At 44.6% G+C, this 17,178-nt stretch overlaps 1 protein-coding gene across 3 annotated transcripts in view; it reads right to left on the bottom strand.

Annotated features, from left to right (window-relative positions):
• The window catches only part of OPCML (opioid binding protein/cell adhesion molecule like), a 491,212-nt gene that overhangs the window by 4,242 nt on the left and 469,792 nt on the right, over nucleotides 1-17,178 (bottom strand). Inside the window, exons 4-7 of one of the 3 annotated variants that reach the window (XM_064577212.1) lie at nucleotides 12,354-12,491; nucleotides 11,822-11,942; nucleotides 11,179-11,330; nucleotides 10,141-10,167 (exon numbers count right to left, since the gene is read on the bottom strand). In XM_064577212.1, the coding sequence (XP_064433282.1) occupies nucleotides 10,141-10,167; nucleotides 11,179-11,330; nucleotides 11,822-11,942; nucleotides 12,354-12,491 (438 nt within the window). The remainder of the gene's footprint in view (nucleotides 1-10,140; nucleotides 10,168-11,178; nucleotides 11,331-11,821; nucleotides 11,943-12,353; nucleotides 12,492-17,178) is intronic. The other 2 variants (XM_054512191.1, XM_064577213.1) reach the window with 2 other exon arrangements.

Raw genomic sequence — 17,178 nt, 5'->3', positions numbered from 1 at the left:
TAGTTGAAGCTAATATTGGCTTATTTCAATCCTTCCCAAATATGTTGAACCTGAGGTGAGGTTTTGCTGGTGACAGAGTGAGGAGATGAGGTCATGAGATAGGGGGTCTGTTGCTGAGAGAGGCTGTTGGCCGTGAAGTGAGCTTGGGAAGACATGGGTCATTGAGCAGAGTGATGGAAGATGTCCAAAGCTAGGTTCCATGCAAGGTCCGAGGGCAAAGGATCAGTCTTGCAAGGGTAAGGGACCCCACACTAGCCTCAGAAAGCCACTGCCATTCACTCAGCAAGTATTGATTGGGAAGCTGCTGTGAGCCACTCTCTGTTTTCAGGCAGACACAATCTCTGCTTTCACAGAGCTTATACTTTAATAGGACCAGGAATAGCATTTCTTCTACTCTAAATCAGTCAACAAACAATTGAAAGAAGGAAGGAAGGAAGGAAGGAAGGAAGGAAGGAAGGAAGGAAGGAAGGAAGGAAGGAAAGAAGGAAGGAAGAAAGAGAGGTAAGGAAGAAAGGAAAGAAATTTTTTAAATGCTTCCAGATCCTGAGAAGAAAGCCATTTGGAACAAATAACCAGTATCCCTTTCATCTCAAGAATACCCTCCCTGTTGGAGTCTTAGGAGAATTAAATTCAGGAGTCAGAGAGGACTGAATTTGAATTCTGGCTCTGGGACTCACTAGCAGGATGACTTTGGACAAGACAGTCAACTTCTCTGAAACAGTTTTTTGGGTTTTTTTTTAATGTATAAAATGGGGAGGGGTAGTTTCATCTCCTCCTGTAGGGTTGTTTTGAGGATTAGATAAGATGATGGGTAAGATCATTGAGTAGAAGTAAAGGATGAATAAATATGAGGTGAATTAGAACCAGGACAATAACTGCTGATCCTTAAAATAGGATCTTTTGTGGGGACCCTGCTTTAAATAGAGACCCTGTGGAATAGTAGGCTCTCAAGGACAAGTGCCAAACACAAGCTGAGAGCAAACTTGGCTATGGTGAGCAAGCAAGTGACCTGGTCACTCCTTAAGAGACCTGAAGTGGCTATAACCACAGGCAAAAGCTTCCCAAAGAAGCAAGTGTAGTTAGAGCCCCAACTTCCTCTCTGGGCAATTGCCACATTTAAGGGATCATTTTTATGGTTAACAGTGACTCAGTTCAATTAGAATGGCTGGACGAATATCAGGTTTAATTAAATATTTGTCAGGGATAAATTGGAAGTGAGAACGTGTATTTTAGCCCTTTCCCTTGATCCAGATCCTCCTCCACCCTTTCAATGTTACACACTGTTTCCTTCATGTCTGAAGGGGAGCGTCCCTGAGGATAAAAGCTGAAATGATGATGCAAAGCCACAAAACAAACTGTGAATGACAACAATGACAACGACAAAATACCTTGGGGACACATATGCAGACAAAAATACTTTTAGTCTTCAGCATAAAGAAGAGAGAGATCAAGGGATAAATTCCAGAAATGGTAAATGGCATGAAGGTCAATTGGTGTGTGTATTCCGGGCCAGAGGGAAGATTTATGGCCAGATGTGACGCTCAGCAGGGTTAAGAGAAGGAAATAAGAAACAAACAAACAAATAAATAAAATAAAGTCCACTGTGGAGAGGCTACTCACTTTGTTAAATTAAATATACTAAACATTAGATTTTTAAAGAAGCAAATTTGATGGAGAGCTTAACCTAGAAGCAACCTGCAGGCCTAGTTCCCCTGCAAGTAAGACTATGCCGAGGGGTGACAGATCACCCTCAGAGGGAGCAGGTTTTGAAAATCAAAGTACCCAAACCCAGCACAAAGCTCCCCCCAAATATATTTAAGCTTACTGATGAGATCTTGCCTCGCAAGAGATTCAAAGCTTAAAAATGGCAATGAAAGTATTGAAATGTGTCACGGTTTTTCCTTTCCATGATTGCCAAGAAAATATGGCATGGTTCTTCAGCAACATTAGAGTGTATTGCTGTAATTCTACTAACATAGCAGGTGGTAGGGTGATCACATTAAAAAAGAAAAGAAAGAAAAACCCCACAGGCAAGTTGAACTTGGTGATAGCACAGTGAGATCAATGAAGTATCTGAAGTGTAAGAAGATATAGTTTTGTTCTGAAATTTGGATAGGTTTTATAAGTATGAATATGAACTATGTGACCTTCCTAATGAGGAACTAAAAGGATAATGATGTTCTTGGTGATTAAAAGAGGAGCAAGGAAATCTAATTAGAGGATGCACGCGTTACACTTGTTGGTGAAACATAAACCTATTTTCAGCAGTGCTGGCTGATGAAGGCGCTTCATTCCCCTTCAAAGGGAACTTTTCCTCCATTGTCTTTAATTACAGTGGAAAACATGGCACTGTGTTGTTTTACAAGGAAGATTATCCGGGCTTTGCAGCTCGAAGACTTGTGAATAAAGAGGCCAAAAAAGGCAGCCATCTTTGTTTTGTTCTCTTTAGCGCTCCTTGTTTTGTATTTACCACAAAGACAAAAGCTGAAGAAGTTAATATCAGAAGTTCATTCAAATCTGTCAGCTCATCACAAACTTGAAAGAGACAAGACTTTGGTCTATGCCGAACCACAAGCTCTTGTGAGTGTGCTGACGTCAGCACACCCCGAATGCTCAGTGTTACATTCTAAATGCTTAGACTAATAGCCAGATGTCAATGATTCAGATAGAGGAGGGTGGGGTGCGAGGGAACGGCAAGGAACCTCATTAGGAATGAAATGTGAAATGTCTGCATTTTTTTTTTCTAATATGTTGACATTTTGCAGGTTGGGGAAAGTACAAATGATTCCGCTGCTGTCACCAGCCAAAAGCAATGGTGTATCTCTCTGACTCATTCGCTCCCACCTGGATTTAAATTGTGGATTTGGAAAATAAAAATCATATACATTATCAGCAGGAAATGGACAAATATGGGCAGTTTTTGATGTCTCTGCAAGAAGAAATCATTTGATGAACGTCTTCCTAAACAGTGAACTGGAATGTTTGATAGAGTCTCCCTCAGAAGAAAGACCCAGGGTGAGGGGAACCCTAAATTCCAAATACGGAAGCTGGAATGCAAGGGAGAGTGTCAGAGAAATAATAATTTGGCTTCCCTGGGGGAGAAGACCACGAGTTCTTTTGAGTATTTGGCTTCTCTTTGGTTATTGGAGAATTTCACTCTGTATAAGGGCAATCCCTGATGCCCCCATTGACTGGAAATTATAATTATTAATTTGACAGATGTTTACTGGGCAAAAACCACTGCAAGATACAGGGCTATATCCTTTAAGTGCAGAAACAAATACAAACAAAATATAAGCTACCCTGAAAGCCCCAAAGATGAGTGCTTCTTCAGTGGGGCTCGGAATCGCCTTATGGACAGAATAAAATTGAGTAGAACCTTAAGGGATAAGTACAATTTTATCAGACAGGGAAGAGGGCAAAAGCCTCCATCTGTGACCCTACAGCATCCTGGAAGACATAGGATATGTATGGGTTAAAAAGAAACATGGGCTTAAGATCAGACAGACCTGGATGCAAAACCTGGTGTTGTCATTTCCTTGGGTGGTAGAATTCCTGTCTGCGGGAATTCAGTCCCACCACCTGAATTCTCTGGGCTCCAGGCTCTTCTTCTTGGAAGTGGGAATAATAACAGTACTGACCTCATAGTGTTCTTAGCTGTTTAAACCATGTCTGGCTGACACTTAATAGCTAGTGGCTTTTTCACTTATTATATTCTATTATTCTACTGTAGCTGTCTATTGACTTGTTTGTGCAGGGTTGGGAACTTTGTAACTCAATCTGAATGGATGGAGGGATGAAAAGAGCTGAAGCAGCATGGTCAGAGGCTGACATGTGTCATGGGATCCGTGTTCTGGGTCTAGCATGGTGGGTGCATAGAAGGCAGTGGGAGAACCTCAAGTATAAGGGGGTGTGGATCTCAGAGCAAGAAGAACCCTCAAGGCCATGCTTTCCTGGTAGGCAGCTTTCAGCAGGGTATGAGCAGTTTCATTCTGAGTTTTGGAAAGGTCACATGGCCCCACAGTGGCAAAGAGATTAGAAAGGGGTCACCAAACATGCAGGAATCAATAAGAGAATAGCATAACTGCTCAGGGAAGGCACATGTCCAGTGTAAGTGAGGATGGAATGGCGAGCCAGCAAGCCAGGTCTGCTTGCTGGGACTCACAGGCCCCCAGGTAGAAGGGGAAGGGAAAGGAAGAGGTCAGAACGACCGGACAGATTCTAGTGAGAGTATGTTGGGGAGAAGATAAGGTATACGTTTGAGTGAGAGGCATACCTGAGAGAGAAAGGTTGAGTTTGAGATTCCCATGGAACATTCAGGTAGGGAGAGGGTTTGTAGCTCAGAATTCAGGAGAATGCTAGAGATGCAACTTTTGTAGTCATCAGACAAGTGCTCAGAGACCATCAGTCTTCAGTGTGCAAAAGAGTCCCTTGGAGAGCGTGCTTTAAAAGCACATTCTCGGGACCTTCCCTGGAGACTGTGCTTAAATGGGTCTGGGGCAAGACCCATGAATCTGCATTTTTAAAGCCCCCAAAGCAAGTGCAATGCAGACTAAAATGTTGCTCTGTAAGATGCCTGAAGACACAGAAGACCCGTTCTCCTCTCACTGTGATACACTCCCTGGGCAGACTGATGGGGCAGGGGGTGGAGGGGCCAGCAGCAGACTAACCCAGAACGGTAGGAAAGTCACCACCTGGGTATGTCACAGAAGCCAGGAGGGGTTGCTGGGGGCCAAAGGGAGGTCTGGAACTGAGATTCTGCTGGGTGTTAGGAGGGAGCAGAGCGTGGCAGACTGAGGCATGATGGTGCTAGAGGAGGAGGGGATGAAAACAAAGACTCCAGCTGTCAGAGGTCTGGAGGAGAAGGCAAGAGAAGATGCAGTACGGTACACAAAAGGCACACTAAAGACAATCTCCAGACTCATCGCACCCACTCCTCAGGTCTCCCCTGGAGGCACCTGGGGGAAAGGTGTGCTCTTAATAAAAGAGTAGGGAAGGCTAACAGAGACAGAAGTGTGTTGGGGTGGGGTGGGGGACAAAGGCCCGGCTCTGAGGCTCTGCCTACAAGTACCAGTGGTGTGCGTGGTGTTGGGGACGCGGTCAGCAAAGGGTGGAGCCTGAGAGGAGTTGGTTGGTGCTGCCTGTAGTTGAAGAAAATCCAGTTTGAAGAGCAGCCTGATATGTATATTTATTCTAGAGGAATGGCCATTAGCAAAAGAAAATATAGATTCTGTCCTTATGGCTTGCAGGGCCCGCTGAGGTAGGCTTGAGTCCTGGCTGCTCTGAGTGGGGCTGAGGCATTGCCTGAGGAAAAAATCCAGAGCCCAGATGTTGCCTTAACTGGAATATTTTGCCGTTTTCATTTGCAATGACAAGATTCCTATCAGTTGTCCTTATTCCTGATACTTAACTCTTAATGTAACTAATTTGTGTTGCTACGATTTCTCAGATAAAATGTGAGAAATCTGTTTTTCTCTCTGCAGCAACCCCCTCCTTTCTGGCATTGTTTGCGCTCTCTGTCTCTCTCCCCTGCCAGTTCCAGTAATCCAGGCGTTTATATGGCTCATTAAGCACATCGCACTCTCTGCAGTGCCGGATGTAATCAAGTTCAGAATCTTCGCTCTCTGCACTCTAAGGGCAGGGGGATGGGGCCTCTTGCTCAGGACCCAGGGGAGGCAAAGTGGGTTGACAAGCTGAGAGAAGTGAGTGGCTTCCTGGGGGGAGCGGGGGGAGGGGGCAGAGCTGGGGCCAGCAGGCTGAGCCTGGCCTTCCCTCTGCTGCACACAGGCTTGGCAAGACTTCAAGGTGCTAGCACTCCAGGTGGGCCTGCAAAAGCCTGCTTCCACTCAGTAAAACTTACTTATACTTAGAGCAGTTTGCTTTTCCATAGAAAAAGCATTTTAGTTGCCACCATTTCCAAGTTTATGGATGATGGGTTTTGGAGACCTGCCTTTAATACTGTTTCTCCACTGTTGCTTAAATTTAGAACACTTAGCTGGAAGTCAGCTGAGAGTCCATCTTGTTCTGTTCTTACATTCAACAGACAACCAGGAAACAGAACAGAGAGCATCAGTTTGTTTGAACCGGGGTCGGGACCAGAACACCATTTTCCTTGCTCCTGGTCTCTCAGTGTTGTGCTGTCTTTCCAGGACCTGCAGTTGCCCCGCACTAAGGAACATACAGGCAGTCTAAAATGCCACTTTGAGTTGCACTCTGCCTGCCTGACCTATCCTGTCAGTGTGGCTTTTGAAGGGGCTGCAACTGGCGTGCAGGGAAGAAACACCTCATGTCAGTGCCAACCACTGATTTGTCTCTGTGTGTCGCCCACACACCTGTGTTCACTCTCACCACCTGCCCCATCACTTCCTGCTTCAGCTCACTCACCAGCCCACTGTCTCACGGGCTTTGTCTTATGTGTTCTTTTGAAACTGCTTTCATCCCACTCCCCCTTGTTCTTTGCATGTAGGTAGGAAATAGATAAAGATGTGTTTGTGCGAGAGCCCTATTATGAGTATGTGTTGTGATGGGGTCACAGTGCAGAGTCAGAAGGGTCTCCAAAAACAATCATATACTCTTTGAGGGCAAACACCAATGTATGCCTGGGAATGTGGGGTGGAGGGGAGGGGTATATTTGGGAAGTATGTGTGTATGGGTTGTAAACGTAAAAAACGTCCTTTAAAAGAATGGGTTCAGATTTATTTTTTGCTTTTTAAATTATTTGAAGGAATCCTCATGCACTGTTGGTGGGAATGCAAATTGGTGCAGCCACTGTGGAAAACAGTATGGAGGTTCCTCAAGAAATTAAAAATAGAATTACCATATGATCCATTAATTCCACTACTGGGTTTTTGCCCAACAAAAGTGAAAACACTAATTCAAAAAATATATATATATGCACCCCTATGTTTACTGCAGAATGGGTTCAGATTTAGATGGAACAGAGGAGATGCTGGTACAGGAAATGGGTCCAAGCAGGCTAATTGTTGATATGGGCTTCCATCTGGAAGGGCATCCACCAATGTCCATGATGGGTTGCCAAGTATGGTGAGTTGGATCGAAATAGGAGAAAGAGCTCAGACACTGGAACCAGAGTACATAGGTTTAAATCTCAGCTCAAGCATTTATAAGCCACTCAACTCTAAGAGTTGAGTAACCTGCCTAATGTCTCAATTTCATCCTCTGTAAAATCAGGATAAATATACTACTTACTTCCTAGAATCATTAAATGAGATAAAACATGTAGAACACTTAGTCTAGTGGCCCTGCACATAGTAAGTGCCTGGTAACACTAGTTAGCCATAATTATGGGAATATTGAGGACTGGAAGGAACACTCATGGCCAACAGAAAGGGCTGGTCTCCTGGACAATGTCATTCTGATCCTTTGTTAAGCTATTTCCACTCAGGCATAGTGTCAGACAATTACAGGACATCTTTTCTAAAATACCTACACTGATGAAAAAAATAAGGCACACTGAGATTGACTTTCCCAGAGCCATTCAGCCAGTGAGCAGCACAACCTGGCTTCGAAGAGGCTCTGAGTCTTTAGACCCTACTCCATGCTGCCATATTTCATCCTTGACAGTTGAATTCCTGCTGCTGGCATCACCAACACAACTCTCCAATCTCTGTATATACATGTTCACTCATTCAACAAGAATTTTTCTGACCCACCATGTGTGTGGATCTCTGTGCTAGGTTCTAAGAATGAAACCAGACATGGTCCCTTTGTTTATGGAGCATACGGGCTGAAAGGGAGGAAAGACTAATCAAGCAAACTAAATAAATGAGACAGAAGTGGAATTGCAACTAGCAAGGAAAGGCTATAGGGACAAGGACAATAGCTGCTGTGCACTCCTGTGTCCTTGTCACTGAGAACAGTGCCCTACTTATGGCAAGTACTCGCTGAATGAATGCTAGCAAGTGCACTATGGTGTGAGTGGCCTTCCGAAGGCCTGTCAGTGTGGCTTTTGAATGGGCTGTTATATGAGAGTGTGCAATGGAGGACTGGCCCACTCACAGAGGTCAAGGAAGGCTTCTCTCAGGAAGGGATGATGGGAGGTGAGCGGGTACTAACCAGGTGAAGCAGGCTGGGCGGATTACAGGGATTGGAGATGCTGCAGTAAAGGGCATAAGAGACTCTGGAAGGAAGGAACGTGCAGTCCAGTTGAGCAACAGTCTCAGCAGCTGTACCAAGGGAAGCAGTAATAAGAGGGGCTGCATCACAGGTGTTGGCAAGCAGCGGAAGTAACTGCAATACCTTGCATTTATACAAGTTTCAGTTTGTCATGCCTCCGTAGTAAATATTGTCTTATGGACAATTCACAATGAGAGGCAGCAGGCCAAGAAATATCATCCCCATTTTAGCTGGGTAAACTGAGGCCTGTAGACTTGGCATGTTGTTGAAGTCACACATCTAAACATAGCACCTGCCGGGCTCTCTCTCTGTAAGACCTACACAGTCCTCTCACTAGCCTTTTAAAGAAGGTATTGATATCCCAATAGCACCCATGATGAAAGTAAGGCTCAGCAAGATGAAGTGGCTGGCATGTGGCTGGCTGCATTGGGATATGAAGCTATGTCTTCCCTGTGGACAGGACTGTATCTCCCCACATTCATATGTTGAAGACGTAACCCCCAGTGTGTATTTGGAGATGGGGCCCATCAGGGAGTAATTAAGGTTACATGAGGTTATAATGGTAGGGTCCTGATTCCATAGTATTTGGGTCCTAATAAGAAGCCATGCCAGAGAGCCCTGTCTTTCTCCTCCCACCTCTGCCCTTTCTGTCTGTGTCACCCCACACACTCCACACACTCAAAAGAAAGGCCACGTGAGGACAAAGCAGTTGTCTACATGCCAAGAAGAGAGCACTCATCAAAAACGGATGATAGATCTTCCTGGCTTGATCCTGGACTCCTGGCCTCCAGAATTGTGAGGAAATACATTTCCATTGTTTAAGCCCCCCAGCCGATGACAGTTTGTTAGGGCAGCCCTAACAGGCTAGTACAGGTGTGCATACATTTGCTGTTGTTACCTGCTATGGCACATCTCTCTCATCAGAGGCAGGGAAGCACAAGAACCTAGATTATCTGGTTATCAGTCCCATGTTCACTCCCTTCGCCATATTCAATACCCCTGGTGACCCCACTCAGAGGGTGATGGCAGGGTGAGGGTCAGGGCATGACACCCACCCCACTCTTTCCCCTCAGTTTTATCAAAACCAAGAGATGGGCAGTCATAGACCTCAAGGCTTGGGTAGCGCTAGTGGCCCGTGATTCTCCTAGATCCAGAGCTATGAAAAGTGACAGTTACAGAGCTGATTCCAAGTCTGGAACATTCCAAATGTCATCACTTTGTATGTGACTGAGATTGAGCATAGGGAACTAGGGCTGTGAGGCCGCTGCCTCTGGAAGCACAGTGAGGCACCTGCTGTTGCTTCATCTGTGTGCAAGTGTGTGTGTGCGCATGTGTGCATCACTCTCTGTTTGCCCAGGATCTGATGGAGGGCCAAGTCTGGGTTTCATCCAGCACCTACTCACTGGTACGTGTACTTCAGTGTTACTTAACCTTGCTGGTCTTCCTTGTACTTGTCTTTAAAATGGAGTTTTTGCACAGTACTAACAAAATGCCTAGAAACCAGTAAATATTTGGTAAATGGTAGATATTATTACTATTATGATGAATAACGACCCCAAGTACTTCTATTTTGAAATGATGTTTATAGAATTAAGTCATCATTGCTTTTTGCCCTGAGCTAAGAGAATAAAACATTCATACTAGGGTGACTTCCCCATGGAGACAATCATTTGATAATCGATTTCATCTCTGGGCTGGGTTCCTCTTGGTGCTGCTATGTGCAGAAATAGCAAAACACTCCTCTATTTTACAGGCCACCGAGTCGAAGTGTATTGCTTTTTGGGGAACACCCCTTCCCCCCAAAATATATAATGATGTGTGTATGTGAAAGCCATCATATTCTACATGCTTGTTACCTAACCTGTGCAAACCAAACCCCCTGAGATCTATCTACTAAAGATAAATAAGTCAGGGAGGTGGAGCAGGCAATCTTTGAAGTGGGCTTAAATTAAAAAGCATAGGCATTCAGGCAGGCAGAGGAAGGAAGGAACATGCTGTACCCACCTGCCACTGCTGATGAGGGGCTTATTTCTAAGACACACACAGCACAATGCACACACAATGCAGAGAGAAAACAAAAGACATAGATCACACATTTCAGATGGTTGGTGGACAAAGTTTAGTTAATGTCAATGCTGAAAGCTTGTTCCGGGTCTGAGATACACATGGGAAAATGAATACCTTTTCATCCCACTCACCTCTAACAAAATCTCAGCAAATAAACAAGTACATACACACACAAAATATCACAACAAGCTGACCCTGGCCCATGATGTGAAATGTGGCACAAGGAGATGGACACAGCAATGTGGGAAGGCTGAGTGAGGGAAAGATAAGGGCTTCCAGTGGAGCCAGTCAGGGCTCTGGAGACCTCTCCATCCATATGGGAGGAAAAGGCCTTCAGAGAAGGGTTTGATGCTCCAGCTGTGGACAGAACAGTCGTCTTGATGAGGACTCAGACTACTGCTCCACCCACTCCAATGAGTGAGAATGTGACATGGCAGTCAACATGAGCATCATGATGGCAGCAGTTGACTTGGTTCAAATCTATGAATATAACCCCCAGAATTATAGACTCTTCCTATAGAAGGTATCTTAAAAGTGTATCTAACTCACCCCCACAGACCATTAGATACTACAACTGAACTATTCCATGGTTCTATGTTTTGTATGGTGAGTTGGATCGAAATAGGAGAAAGAGCTCAGACACTGGAACCAGAGTACATAGGTTTAAATCTCAGCTCAAGCATTTATAAGCCACTCAACTCTAAGAGTTGAGTTCAGCTTGGTTCAGAATTGGGTCTACTCCTTTTATAAAGTGCAAACCTTGCCTTTCAGTGGACCAGGAGATATCAACTACCTTGCAAACATCACTGTATCACATGCTTAGGAGAACGACAGGGAGAAGCACGTCGTATCTAAGGGTGGTGGGTTGAGCAGTATGGATGGACACAGGCCAAGCAGATTGAGCCTTCCTCCCTCTACAGCCCCGAAGTTCTCCCTCATGGACGAGCCCACTGCATCCAGGCTTCCTGCACTCACCATACAGTGTGATGCTGGCGTTGCTGTTCCCAAGCTTATTTGTAGCCACACAAGTATAGTTCCCATAATCCTTTTCCGAAACATTGAAGAAAGTCAGAGTGGATATGTGGCCTTTGTTCTCAATCCTCACACCGCCCAGGCCAGTGGCTAGCCTGCAAGAAGAGAAGGTATTGCTGGTCTGGTTCTACAAACAGAGTGAAATAGCAGACAGAGATGCTGGCGGGAACTGAAAGATACCAGAGATGAATCCTACAAGGAGGCCCTGCTCACAGACACCTTTCCTCGAACTGACCCAGTCTCTTTAACCCAAACCATGAGTACCACAGCCTCCAGAGGAGGAAAAAGGAAAGGATATTCATGCTCCAAAGGTGAGGTTCACTGGCTTCTAGGCATTGAGGGCTGCCATGTCCCTAACTAATCTCAGATTCTGAAACCAAGTCAATTCATTTTCCCACTTGCCAGCTTCCTTGATTTGTTTGTTTGTTTGTTTGTTTCTGGTTCTAAAAAGAGACTCTGTTATAAAGGAGACAAATGCATTTTGGTTTTGCCACATCTTTCCCCTTTACTTTATCATTCCTTTTCCATGTGGGGAATGCTCCATCAGCTCTGCTTCAGATATGCCTTATTTCCATTTTTAAGGTACCTGGTATCTTCCTTGAACCACTGGAATTCAGCCATAGGTACCGCAGAAGCTTCACAGCTCAAGATACCCTTCTGACCAACAGACACACCAGTGTTCTTGGCTTTTGAGATATAGGGAGGGTCTGCAGGAGGAAAATGCAGAGTGATTTCACAAAACAAATGAAAGGCACATTTAGTCACCTGCTGTGCAAATGGATTTCTTGTGCCACCCCACCTTCCCAGTTAAATAACCATTTATTTTAGGAAAAGAATTTCTTGCTCAAGGATATTGCATTTACCCCAGCATCTTCTTAAGCCTTCAAACCAATTCAAAGTTAACAATTCTCCCCATTAGCTAAAACTCTGATGGGCACAGGTAGATTCCAGGGGAAAATGGCAGTGGAGACAGTCATGGTGCAAAGCAATGTGACACAGTATTTTCCTGTTGGAAACAATTTGGGATGGTCAGAAAATGGCATTGCCATGACCAGCTTGTTCCCTCAGTCCCTATATTCTCTATTCCTCTGAAACTTCCTGACAACGGGTCAACTCACAGTTTACAGTGATTTTTACTTTCCGCACATCAGGTGCAGCCACATCATTCAAGGCGCTGCATTCATATTCCCCAGACTGGTCACGTTTGATGTCAGAGATTTCCAGGTATTCATCCTCACTCACAAAGCCCTGGCCTTCTGGGAGGAAAGAAAGAGAAAGAAACAATCAAGAAACCATGAAACCAGGGACAGAACTATATTCATATCATGAGCTTGGAGGGGAAGGAATACAAAAAGCTGTAAAAATGAGGTTTGAACACTGAGTCAAAGATTATAAGATATCATGTTGACCAAATAGTATGGCATTTGGAGAAAGAAATTCTCTGCTTGAGTCTTGGGTCATTGTGTTTTTGTCCAACTCACTTTAACTTTCAGACCATTTGAAAAGAAAAGATTTTCATTATTTTTCAAATATGATTATGATGAGGATTAACTAAGAGAATACGTGTGAAAAATCCCAGCACATTACTAAACTTCGATCTTTTAAAGAGAATTGTAATGATATAATATATACATACATATATATATGTATATATAAAAAATAAAAAAATGTGGGAATAACTTTAGACTATGTTAGCATGGGCATCTTAACTTTTCATTATGTAGAAATCCCTTTGTGGGGTGCCTGGGTGGCTCAGCCTGTTAAGCATCTGGCTCTTGATTTTGGCTCAGGTCATGATCTCACGGTCATGAGATTGAGCCCCTAGTTGGACTCCATGCTGGGTGTGGAGCCTGCTTGAGATTCTCTCTCCCTCTCCCTCTGTCCCCCACCTCTCTCTCTCTCTCTCTCAAAAAAAAAAATTCCTTTGGATATGGAACACAAACTACTAACTACTTGTAGAATAAATAAGTGACCATTTAATAGTTTAATACAGATCGATGCAAAGCAGTTGATTTGGTTTCAAACTGTCCTGGAGCAGATGAACTGGAGAAAGAATGAATGTGGAAGCATTTTGTAACCACTATGCATTTGGTGCTCAATAAATGATTGCCAGCGTAAGATAAATGTGGTAGGCCCAAATGATGGATCCATGGTTACTAGAACAGCCTTGTGGATTTAATACCCAACTTTGTGGGACATTCTGGAGACTTTATTCCTAGGCACTTCTGAAGCTTGGAACTCATGATCCAAAATATCGTACGGTCACAAAATGTACATTGTTTGCAATCACCATTATGTGTCTTACAACAATCTGGCTCCTCTCTCTCATCCCTCATCCCCCTCCCTGTGGTTCAGTGCAAAGAGAACGGACCCTCTGTCTTGAACCCCAAATGTTTTCAGTTCTGTCAAAGCACCAGGGTCCTGTGAAAACCCAGCCAACACAAATGCCAAGGACGAAATACAGTCATTTGCCTTTCTTGTAGGCCTGCTGACTGATTCTTTTTTGTGCTCCAGGCATTAGAGTGAAACTAGTTTTCAGGAAGATAAAAACTCATTATAACTTTCCTCACACCCCCATATAAACTTATTCTTATCCAGTGGGTGTTCAGTCAACTAAGTCTATGTCAACCATGGATGTGGAGGAGCAGGAAGGTGAGGGATAGGGTGATGGGCAGGGGTAGGGAGGCAGGTGCTTTAGCATCCTGACTTTGCTCCAAGTCTAACCCTTGGGGAGTTTCCACCAACCCTGTCCATTTCCTCAGACCAATTGCTTTTCAGCTCCTGTTGCTTTCCCTGTCTCCACCCGCCACCCCAAGTCCCAACCACCCAGGCTCTGCCATCAGTTACACCAGTACATCCCAAGCAGGTGTGGGTCCTCTGGCAAAATATTTTTCAAGAGGTCCCTCTCTATATAATCAAGCAGAGTCATCCAACATCAGCACCATTCTGGTAACCCAATCTCATGCAGTTACATGAAAGAAATCTTGCACCGTCAGGAGAAGCAATCCTTTACCACCCTCCTAGAAGCTGGACCTGTGGACCGGGTCCCAGAACAAGTCCACAGGTGTGAGTTTGGGGATCTTGGGGAATCTGGTTGAACCCATGTGAAGAATGGCTGAGAGTAGAGGTTGGAAACGCACCCCACCCTGAAGGGGAATAATTGGGCCCAGGACAGGACACACACTCCCAGTCTAGAATCTGAGTATCTCTCCTTAATGGTATTGCTGGCCTAGGCTGGTCCCAGGCACCAGAGGAGGACTTAGAAAAAGTCAAGGAAGACACTCCAGAGCATGGCGCCCCCCTGGGGCTTAGGTAGGGCCCTATTCACCAGGATCTCAGGGTAGTGGTGCTGGTCACAAGCCCTCCACTGCAGCAGACATTTAATCATTCAGGCTAGTTCATATCCTAATTCCTCAAGATTTATTAGAGGGATAGAAACATCTTCTCATCCCTTTTTCCTTATTTCTCTTAGACTTAACAGAATCTCATAGTTGAAGTAGATTTTAAGATCACTTATTTCAGGAAGTCTATAAAGATAATAATGGCCTCACTTATTGAAATGATGTTGGTTGACCAATCTAAGTATTTTTAAGGCTTAAACAACAATGAAATCAATCACACAAAACAACTTCCCAAATTCTCTATACCTTTTCTGTAATGAATAAGTATGGTGCGATCAAAAGGCTGCCTCCCTACCACTAAGATGCCATGATTTTTTCAAAATGTGCTACAGTGCATTTGCCACAAGTAATTAAACCCGAATGCATCTGACTAAACAAAAGAGCCACCTGCAGTAGGTCTGGCAGGAGCCTCAGGCAGGGTCACTGAGCCCCTTGCCTTGCAGAGAATGAGATAGATCCATATCATGCTATATGGTACACACTGGACACATGTCTTAAAGCCCCTGATAAAGCAGCTTTATAGAAGCCAGTCAACTTAGAAGTGTTGGCCTGTGCAAACGGATGGGGTCACCTCAAAGAAGATGGAGGCCAATGTGCTGGGACCCTGAGTAATTCTCTGCATCTGTATGAGTAGGGCAGATCTTGGGTCCTTCGTGTAGGAATTACTGGACGACACAGCCACCCGCTGGAATGTGGGAATGTATTTTCACTATTTGTGATGTTGTTTTTTTGGGACACTTAGATGACAGCAAAAAAGGGAGGAAGGAAGAGAGTGTTTGGTGTGAAATGGGGATCGTTACAATAATACTACATCATTAAGTGAGAGAATGAATTTTGTCAAGTTTGTACTATAACGTAAGTGAATCTCAGATTTTTATTTGCATATAAATTCCTCTGGGATCTAAAAAATCCATAGATTCTGATTCAGTAGGTCTAGAGTGCGGCCTGGGGTTCTGCATTTCTAACCAGTGCCCAAGGATCTCCATGCTGCTGCTCTGGGGCCCACGCACTGAGCAGCGAAGTTACAAGGCACCACCCGTGCTCTTCTCAGATCACTCTTGTCACCCATGTGCAATTATCTGTGCCTGCGAAGTGGCCACTTGGTCAACAAAGCTTACTGAGCTCCTCTCATGCAGAGATCCTTGGGGAGTCTGCATCTCAAAAGACACCCTCTTTGGAGAATAGCGCTCAGTCAGGTGCACTGAGGCCAAGGATCTGGACCCCTGAAGCTAAATTTTCAGTGTTTATGGTCTTACTACAAAGCATGCATTCTCTCAGTTGTCTTTGCTAAGAAATGAGAGGAGGACTTTGAAACTGCTCCCCATCTTAAGCCCACTAAAGGTGATTGAGATGTCATTTTTGTTACTGCTTTGAATACTGGGTGAACAAATCGAGGTTGCTAAATGCCTAGAGATCTAGGAAACTGCAGGGTCGAATGCTTTCCCTGGCATCTCCGGGTCCAGTCGCAATGTCAAATTCTGATTCCATGCCGCATTGAAAGGGGCAGAAGGCAACAAATGTTTTAATCCTCTTTGCTGGCTGCCAGGAAGACAAACTGCTGAGAGGGAGAAGAAGAGAGAAGAGGGGGCAGGGAGAAACACATGAGGGAGGAACAGGAGAGGAAGGAGAAGGAGGTATGAAGAAGGAATGAAAGACAGAGGGGGTGCCGAAAAGATGGCCTGGGTGCCACTGGAAAGATTCTGAAGACACATTCAAAAGGGATTAAAGGAAAAATACAGGCTAAAGGACTACAATATTTTCTCTGACAAAATGTATGAAAACGGGAGTCCCAAATCAACTGCACAATTTTGCTTTGTGATGAGATGTCCTTTAATAAGCCAATAACCCAAAGGCATTATCAACCTGCCCTATGCATTCAGACATCCCCATATACCATTACTGGAAGCAAAAGGAAGTGTATTCTGAATCATTGGCAAAAATATATTTTTAAAAAGGGGTTATTTCTTCCCACAGATGAGTACTTTGGAGAAGGTAAGTTTAATTCACTGTATTAGTGAGATTAAGAGCTGCAAGAATACAAATGGGGCCATTTATCAGGGTATGTGGGAGGTCTGTGGGCCAGGACTCCTCAGTTGCAAGACGCGTGAGCAGGCCCCATGGTTATGTGGGCACAGTGGGCTTCTTCTGCAGGGAGGCAGATACTGACCCAGTCACAGACCGCAAAGAACAAGCAGTGGCCGTGAGCAGGGTCTGCCATCTTAAAAACAGAGGAGCAGACTGAGAAACTGCTTCAGGGAAGGACCCCTGGTGTGATCTGCTTTCCCTGACATCACCTGCAGTCATTCTATGCACATGTACCGTGAGAGAAGTGCTGGGTTAGACACTGGGTGTAGGGTGGAGATGAGGTAGAAGACAAGGTCCTTGACCTTGGGTAGTCTACAATATCATGAGCCCAGAACAGGAGCAGTTTATATTTTTCTATCCCTAGGCTCAGTTTTCAGCTCCTAATTGCTTTTACATCCTGCTAGTAAAGGATGGTGGTTCAGAAAGATTTATTAGAGCTGGAAGCAACCTAAGCATT

Source organism: Mirounga angustirostris, unplaced genomic scaffold (assembly GCF_029215605.1).
Source record: "Mirounga angustirostris isolate CCGP_5_RB_7025 unplaced genomic scaffold, mMirAng1.0.hap1 SCAF_13, whole genome shotgun sequence".
In the NCBI taxonomy this organism is placed as follows: domain Eukaryota; kingdom Metazoa; phylum Chordata; class Mammalia; order Carnivora; family Phocidae; genus Mirounga; species Mirounga angustirostris.
This window is presented reverse-complemented; position numbering and strand designations above follow the sequence as displayed.